Consider the following 8975-nt stretch of genomic DNA (forward strand, 5'->3'; position numbering starts at 1 on the left):
GGATGGTCCTACTTAAATTCGCTTTCGAAGATACTTTACTTAGGACAGCTAAACAGCCGTTCCAGTGATTGTCCTGGAGGTGAGTTTATCGTCTCCACCTCGTGTTGAGATTCACAGTTCAAACCATTTTAAACATGTAGTTGCTGCTTCACACTTTTTATGGTTCAATGTGTTTTTTTCTTAACCCATCATTTATACCTTTTGCTTGAAAGGTATAAGGTTCCGGCAGGCAGGCATGCTCCCTGACCTCACTCTGGGGCGGTGATTACTCATTGTGCAATGTTTTGGAAAACAATGATCTCTTATAACTTCTCAAATCACATCCCTCTCTTAACTTCTTGCATCGAGCAATCCCGGATCCGGGATCCTATTTATAGCCTCAAGCTCATTAGCATAGCGCAACGTTAACTATTCATGAAAATCGCAAATGAAATGAAATAAATATATTTGCTCTCAAGCTTAGACTTTTGTTAACAACACTGTCCTCTCAGATTTTCAAAATATGCTTTTCAGCCATAGCTAAACAAGCATTTGTGTAAGAGTATTGATTGCTAGCATAGCTATAAGCCTAGAATTCAGCCAGCAACATTTTCACAAAAACAAGAAAACCATTCAAATAAAATCATTTACCTTTGAAGAACTTCAGATGTTTTCAATGAGGAGACTCTCAGTTAGAAGGCAAATGTTCAGTTTTTCAAAAAATATTATTTGTGTAGGACAAATCGCTCCGTTTTGTTCACGTTTGGCTATGAAAAAAACCTGTATCCAGTTATAGCCTCAAGCTCATTAGCATAACGTAACGTTAACTATTTATGAAAATCGCAAATGAAATTAAATGAATGTGCTAGCTCTCAAGCTTAGTCTTTTCTTAACAACACTGTCATCTCAGATTTTCAAAATATGCTTTTGAACCATAGCAAAACAAGTATTTGTGTAAGAGTATTGATAGCTAGCGTAGCATTTAGCGTAGCATTTAGCAGGCAACATTTGCACAAAAACCAGAAAAGGATTCAAATAAAATGATTTACCTTTGAAGAACTTCGGATGTTTTCAATGAGGAGACTCAGTTACATAGCAAATGTTCAGTTTTTCCTGAAAGATTCTTTGTGTAGGAGAAATCGCTCCGTTTTGTAAATCACGTTTGGGTACCAAAAAAAAACAAAAATTCAGTCATCAAAACGGCGAACTGTTTTCCAAATTAACTCCATAATATCGACTGAAACACGGCAAACGCTGTTTAGAATCAATCCTCAAGGTGTTTTTCACATATCTCTTCATTGATATATCGTTCGTGGATGTCTACTTTCTCCTCTGAATCGCTTGGAAAAAGTCGTGCAGCTAAAGATGACGCAGCAATTTTGACGGAGGACACCGGGCGGACACCTGGCAAATGTAGTCTCTTATGGTCAATCTTCCAATGATATGCCTACAAATACGTCACAATGCTGCAGACACCTTGGGGAAACGATAGATCGGGCAGGCTCATTCCTTGCGCATTCACAGCCATATAAGGAGACAATGAAAAACAGAGCCTCAAAAATCCTGCTCATTTCCTGTTTGAAGTTTCATCTTGGTTTCGCCTGTAGCATCAGTTCTGGGGCACTCACAGACAATATCTTTGCCGTTTTGGAAACGTCAGAGTGTTCTCTTTCCAAAGCTGTCAATTATATGCATAGTTGAGCATCTTTTTGTGACAAAATATTGCCCTTAAAACGGGCACGTTTTTTTATCCAATAATGAAATAGCGCCCCCATAGATATAAGAGGTTAACAAAAACACAAAATGTTCCATATTACCTGCACAACCCATAGTATGGAAACTTCTTCCATGTGGTATGTATACTTTCCAAGTTACAGTATTTCCTTCATAACATTTTTCATGACATCACAAAACAACAAAATGACACTTTCTACGTTAGAAATATTGTTCCAGTATTCACTTTTTAATGTGTTAGAGTTTCAGTGGGAAAAGGTCTGTTGAGACAAAGAACATTCCTTTGGTGTATTTGGAGAGCGCAAGCCTGTATCTTCTCCCTTGATTTACAACAGGACGTGAGTGTCAATCCCCACTAGTTATTTCCTCCCCCATCTACGGGTGAAATGGGGTCTGATTGATGTTATTCATTGTAAACCTGATCTGACCTATTTGGTTTCTCATGGTCAGTCATGACAAAGGGATCCTAGCTTTCACCTGGATTTACCTGCTCAGTCTTTGTCATGGAAAGAGCAAGTGTTTCTAATGTTTTGTACACTCAATGTTCGTGCACAGGTTAAAGGTAGTACACTATATAGGGAAAATGGTGCCATGTGGTACACAACTTCACACACAGTTGTAGTGTACATTATCACACAAAAACTGTGTATCAGTAGGCTGTGTATAGATGTAAACGTTCACATTCTCAGGCTTCTGCACCCAGCATTTGTTTGAGTCTGTCTGTAATTGGTTCATGTGGTGTGTCTGTTTCTGCATGTACACAGGCTTCTGGAGGAGGAGTCAGCCAAGCGGGCGGAGCTGGAGCAAATCCACCTGCAGCAGCAGAGAGCCATCTCCCAGACCCAGGCTGAGAAGCAGGAGCTGGAGAGCGAGCGGCTGGCCAAGGAGATGGCCCTGCAAGCAGCCATGTTGCAGCTGGAGAGACTTGAGAGAGAGAGGCACGGAGCGCTGGAGCAGTACGAGGTCAGAGAACAACACCCTGTCTGTGTTTCAATATGGCTGTTAGTAGGGACCATGTCACCTATTAACACTTCACTTAAAGTAAGGTGTTGCCGGGACATTTCATAAACAAGATTAAAACACATTTGGCAGGAAGTACTTCCTTTTGACCTATATGTCTGTGAGCAACTACTTGTCTTTATTCAGCTGAAGATAGTGTTGAGTCAGTGGAAGGCTGCCTGAAACAGACAGTCCGTCCCTGGCACCAAACGTGCTTTTTTCCCAAATTACTCCTCTGTCAACTGTTGACACAACACAAAACTATCATAGAGGTCTCTTCTTGCACTATGTTGCCATCTAGTGGTGATTTCACTGAGAACTGTCTCTACTTCAAGACCAACAGCATAGCTTATTTATTACTTAAAGGGACTTGGCAATCATTGAGATATATGGATAAACTATGTGTGTGTGTTTGTGTTACAGGAGGTGAGAATGAAATTGGAGCAGGCAGCTAATAAGACCAAGAGCTGGAAGGACAAGGTGGCCAAGCATGAGGGACTGGTCCGTCTCATCCAGCCAGGTAAGTAAGAATGAGAGAGGCCAACATCACCATAGTAGAATGTCATCCACTGCATGTTCATGTTCTGATCTGTTCTCCTCTCCATACTCATATTACAATGCTATTTATGTCTTTGTTCTATTGATCTATTGTTTTAATACAGTCTGTGATGTTTTCTTTCTCCTTCTGTCTGTGAAGGTGATAAAGGACCACAGAGGATGACTAACTGGGGCCCAGCAGCCTTCACAGACACTGAGCTGGACCTGAGGAAGAAGTCCTGGCAGGAGAGGAAGAACCACAACCAGTCAGCCCAGTAGACTAGAGATGGTGCTTCTTACCTGATGGTCCAGACATCTTACTGTGATCGTGTAGCATCACGATACTGTTGTCGTATTGTTGTTGAGAATTAACTAATGTGTACGGTTGCAAAATTCCTGAAACTTTCCCAAAATGTCCAGGATCTCCAGAAATCCCGATTGCTGGATTCTGGATTTCCTGCTTATTTTCTCCTAATTCTGTGAATCTTCTAACCAGGATATCTGGAATTTTGCAACCCTACTAATGTGTCAATGCTTTGACATCCCAAGTGTTTCACCATTCTGTGGTCTGATAAGTCTTTAACCAGGAAATAGAGCTGTAGATATTCAGTGAATAATATGTTAAACTTATTTTTTTAAATAATGTCATGAGAAAGTAATACGATTAAAGTAATAAGATAAAAGTAATAAGATGTTTTCTATTTAAAATGCCAATGCATAAGTAGTGTATCTTATAAAATATATTTAAAGACATTTCTTTATACTGTTGCGGTCTGTTTTATTGGATGAGGGATGTGAGAATTATATGTGTTAGAATATGCGAGTAGTGAACGGGGGGTAGGTTAGATATACTATATCCAAAAAATAAATATGGCATGTATATATATGACTCTGGGTTAGATATGCTCAGCCTTGATTTATATATTTGATACATTTCATTCAAAAACATTTTTTTCAATCTAACCATTTAAAATGTAATTTCCTGGTTTGCCTGTGGGAACTGTGGAACCTTCAGTAATATTCCTATGAAAGACTTGGCCGATGTCCTCTTGTGGTTTCATGAGTTAAAGCATCTGTTTACGGCTCTGCTGTAACTCACAGTAATATTATACTGTGGTGGGCTGGGAGTTACTGTAGATACCTTGAACCGCTTGAGTCCATAGCTATAGTTCCCCTTGTGTTGTAGTCAGGTAAAGTTCAATTTAACCAACATATGCACGTGTGAGCTGACCTCTGAGCTCGTGTGTGTAATAGTGAATGTTGGTGCAGTGAGAACTTATGAGATCTGACTGCAGGGATGGAACTGCTGGGATCTAGTGTTTCTCTGCAGACACTGAGCTGGGTTCTATTCTCTCTGGGGGAACCAGGGCCCTGGAATGGGATTCATTTTCTCTCTCTTGGGGCCCTAGGTCCTGCTTAATTCCACTCTCCGCTACATCTCAGCCTAGAGCTGCAGATTTCTGAAATTGATGTTCTGCAGAGCTTCAAAGAGCTGGCTTGGCCATCTGTTTGTCTGTTTGAATCTGTCCTGGCAGGCTGTCCAGCTCTCTCTCTCTCTCTGAGCCAGCCTGACCAAACCACCCCAACCATGTGTGACTGATAGTGACACCCTCTCCTCATTCATAAACCTGTGGTTTTCATTACAATAACGTCCTACTTTGTGTCATGTCGAAACAAATACAATCTGATTTTCTTATTTCTTTGTGGCCAAATCCTGCTTTTGATTTGTGTGTGTGTGTGTGTGTGTGTGTGTGTGTGTGTGTGTGTGTGTGTGTGTGTGTGTGTGTGTGTGTGTGTGAGTGAGCATGTTCTCCTCACATCTGGAGCTCACTACTGTAGGTCTAGGTCTTCTAGACCTTGTACAACAACAGTCAGTCGTGACTAAGTTGGAGTATGAGGAGATATGTGCAGACTTCTACCAGCCCTTTTCCTTTATGAGAGCTTGGACAAACAATTATGATGATTAATAAATGCTACAGCACGAGCACACCCCCCCATGCCCTGACCCGCACTCTCGTCCACCCTGCTCGGGTTGCGCAGTGAGCTGACTTCACAGAGTGGTCTGGTCAGAGGGCTCGCCCTGGGCTGCCGCAGAACAAAGCCATGTCGATGGGAGGAGACAGGAGACCTGACCGCTTGGAGTGTGGAACCACAGACCTGTCTGTCAGGATGGAGAAACACGCTAAGCAAACATGTAAACATCACAACAACCCCATCACACTGTCACGACAGCCATGCTGCATGATACACATAGTAAATCATTTTCATAAAACAGGATTTCTCCCTTTAGGCATATTCTTCTCTTCAGGAAAGACTCAAGGATTTAACATCTTAATATAACTAAGCCCTAAGAACAGAAATACAAGTAAGCATAGCTGAAGCAACACAATCCATCAAAGACTCCAGACAGAATTGTTCCAGACCAACCCAGTTCAGAGTGCCTCTCCATGTAAACAAAGAGCTGGGCAGGCTTAAACAAAAACACATGACACATACGTGATTCTATTGTAGCTATCTCTCTTGTTGTTGCTCCAGTAATTGGGCTTTCCAGCTTTTTTTCTGTGCTGAATATATATTTTTCCATTCAACTGTTTTATTTCATCGTGGAGAAATCTGCTGTTTTGTAGGTATGTGAAGTGACTTCCATCCTCACTGACAGACTTGAGACTCTGAGACCTGAAAACACCAGGCTCCACACCTCATCTACAGTCTACCAGTAGAAGGTTGGTTGAGGTATGAAAAGAACCAATTTGACTCATACTGCATTTACATTTTAAACATTTAGCAGACGCAATTATCCAAAGCCACGTTCTGTTAGGCGTTACTCTCTATCAAATTAAATATGTGTTTTGTCTTTGAGGAGGAGAATTATATGAGTTGAGAATGAGGCTTTTGAGAACTGTTAAAGAAGGAATTTTAACAGGAATGACTTCAAATCCTGGAAGGTCATTTCTTGGTGTCCTGGATTGTCCTGAGTAACACTGTCAATAAGGGTGTCTGCCAACTCTTAAGCCACAACCCTCAACACTGAGCATTCCATCCACCACTTCCTGTTTACTAGCTCTGACAAATGGCCCAGTGCCACTCCTCCTCCCTCTCTTCTACTTCCCTTTTCTCCTCTTCTTCTTTCCTCTCCTCCTCCCCAAGAACTTAGTCTCTCTCATCTGCCACCCATTGTCTTCCTCCTTCTCCTCCCATCTCACTCCTCCTCCTCATCCCCCCTTCCCTCTTTCCCTTCTCTCTCTCCTCCTCCAACACAGGAAGTTCCTTAGTCTCTCCATCTCCAGTTTGCTCTCCTCCCTCTCCATTTTCCTCAATGAAAGAACCACAAATAAGTTGGTTAAGGGTTTTCAATCTGCTCTTCAATTTGCATCATGCCTTGAGCCAATTACCCCTGTGTGAAAAGTAACTGATTGACCCAGATCATTCTTGTGACATAACAGGAAGGGAAGTGAAGACCGGTGACGAGGCAGGTACATGAGGTGTGGGAACGGTTGAATTAAACTGTTAATTACTTTTATGCTGCATCCACTTTAAAGGAAACTGTTTGTAAAGAGTGTGACTTGCATACATTTGGCCACCCACATGAGCTAGTCAGGGCCTGCCCTAGCCTTTTGGGGGCCCTAAGCAAGATTTGGTTTGGATGTTTCAAAGTGAGTCTGTGATAAGTCATACACTGGGGTGGAGAAAGACGAACCTGTCATGTCTTAGGTAATGTCCTTCTACAGCAATAATTCTCACTGCTGAGACTTTAATGCTTCAGTACCCCCTACAACTCAGCCACACACACAGAACACACAGTCATTGAAAAAACCACATGGTGGAATCCCAAGTCATTTGGTCCCATGCTAACGTGGTATAATGCTTAAAGTGCAGGACTATTAGCCAGATAGTTTGAACTAACGACAACTACCATTGTGATATAGCTCCTTATACACTGCCACTGCTTCCACAATCAAGACCTACTCAAATTCCAAATGGGTATTTTACAAGAATTAAATAGTAAAACCAAACATTTACACAGAGTGATTTTGGGCCTCCTCTCTGAGTTTTTTTTCCCACTGTCACCATCTGCTTCTGCTTACCAGTAAATGTACAGTTTAAAACAATCGCTTCTCACCCATTTCAAGATTGCCTCCTAGTCCTATCTAATAAATCTGCTGTTAAAGACTGTATGGTTTATTTGTAGCCTGCGGTCCAATCTGTTTGGTATTCATTTATATCACTGAGCACATAACTAAGTCAAGGCCTCCATGCCACCTTTGAGTCCTTCAACACATGACCTGAAGACCACTGGGGCCCTTAGTAGCTACATAAAGAAATTAACTTTATTGACCACAGATTTCTCTGGTTCAACAACGTTAGGAGCACAGAGGGTATATCTGATCGTCTGAGCTAGTATCGCAGAGGGAAAAGTAGCTGCAGGGCTTGTTTGATTAAGGTAATTTGATAATGTCAACATTGATTACAGAGCTAGAGTGGTTGATTTTCTGTATATGTCCTTCCTGTGGCAGCAAGAGAGAGAGAGAAAGAGGGGTGGGGGGCAGAGATTGTATGGTACATCTGATTAGGCTATGATCCTGGGGAGAAGGATGCTCCCTGCTCCTCTCCATTGAATTAAAACGGAGCAGGACTTGGCTTCAGGCCAGCCGCTAAACTGCCCGTCTCAGGGAAAATTGCACCACACACACACTGACACACACTGACACACACTTCCAATCCCTCTGGGAATATGTTACCTCCAAACTGAGTTAGGATGCTAAACTATTTCCTTTAATGCAAATGACATGATGTGAATTCTCTCCTTCTCTGTCATAGTGAGTGTTCCACTACTTCAAGTCCTGCTCCGCCACCACCAGCATCCCTGTGACTACGGGAACGGGAATGTTTGTCCCAGCTCAGCTGCGGTAGGTACAGCACATCACACTGATTAATTTGCAAGAGTTCACATTATCTTTTCAGAGGTACTTAATTCAAAACTTAAGCTTCACCAGTGACATTTGTCTGTAGTTTTCCATTTGGTTCTCTTCTTCAGTGGAACATCAATTAGAATAGGCCAGAAGTAGTTTTAAGTGAGGGGTAGGGTTCAGTATTGCCTCCCTGCCTATGTTCTGCTCTCGCTTCGCTCTTTAAACTCTGGGGAGAGAATTTTTCAGATCTGGTTTCAATTACTTGCTATTGTTTTCTGTCTTATCTACAGTGTCTGAGCAATGTGTCCCATCATACTGCATGTCCCAATATCCACACTACCACACTACTTAGAATGAATGCCCAATACATTCTAAGTGGTTTGCTAGTGTGGACATAAGAACGTAGTATACTCCATACCCATACTCCTGGTTTAGTGCTCCACAGCTGCTCTCTATAGTAACCAGTGAGTTACTGTAAGTGTGTGAAGTCAGTGGCTGGTTCATCTCCAATTCTGAGGCTCTCTCTCGACTCTCCCAGTCTGAGGCAGGAACCAGAAGAGAAGTAGAGAACAGTAATCTCCTGGTCCGTCCCTGGGGGGTCACGGCCATGTCGAGAGACATTCCAGACATAGCCGCTTTACAGCTCGATTAAACCCAACTGGTCACTGCACACACACAAAGTGAGACCTCAGCACCAACCAGCCAACCGGCCAGGCAGTCAGCCAGGCCCCGGTGCTACTGTACTGTAGGTTCAGCACCAGTCCCTCTCCCAGTCTCCCTCTCAAGTCTCCCTACTCTTCTCTGAGTGGCTTGTTT

The 8975-nt window shown here is 42.4% G+C and overlaps 1 protein-coding gene across 1 annotated transcript in view; it reads left to right on the forward strand.

Moving 5' to 3' along the window:
- Window positions 1-4017, forward strand: part of LOC135550708 (switch-associated protein 70-like) — a 31339-nt gene extending 27322 nt beyond the window's left edge. Inside the window, exons 10-12 of the mRNA XM_064981761.1 lie at window positions 2478-2676; window positions 3136-3232; window positions 3410-4017. Of these exons, the coding sequence (XP_064837833.1) occupies window positions 2478-2676; window positions 3136-3232; window positions 3410-3528 (415 nt within the window). The 3' untranslated portion in view covers window positions 3529-4017. The remainder of the gene's footprint in view (window positions 1-2477; window positions 2677-3135; window positions 3233-3409) is intronic.
- Window positions 4018-8975: the final 4958 nt, after the last annotated feature.

The sequence above is a fragment of the Oncorhynchus masou genome, chromosome 1, assembly GCF_036934945.1.
Source record: "Oncorhynchus masou masou isolate Uvic2021 chromosome 1, UVic_Omas_1.1, whole genome shotgun sequence".
NCBI classification, from domain to species: Eukaryota; Metazoa; Chordata; class Actinopteri; order Salmoniformes; family Salmonidae; genus Oncorhynchus; species Oncorhynchus masou.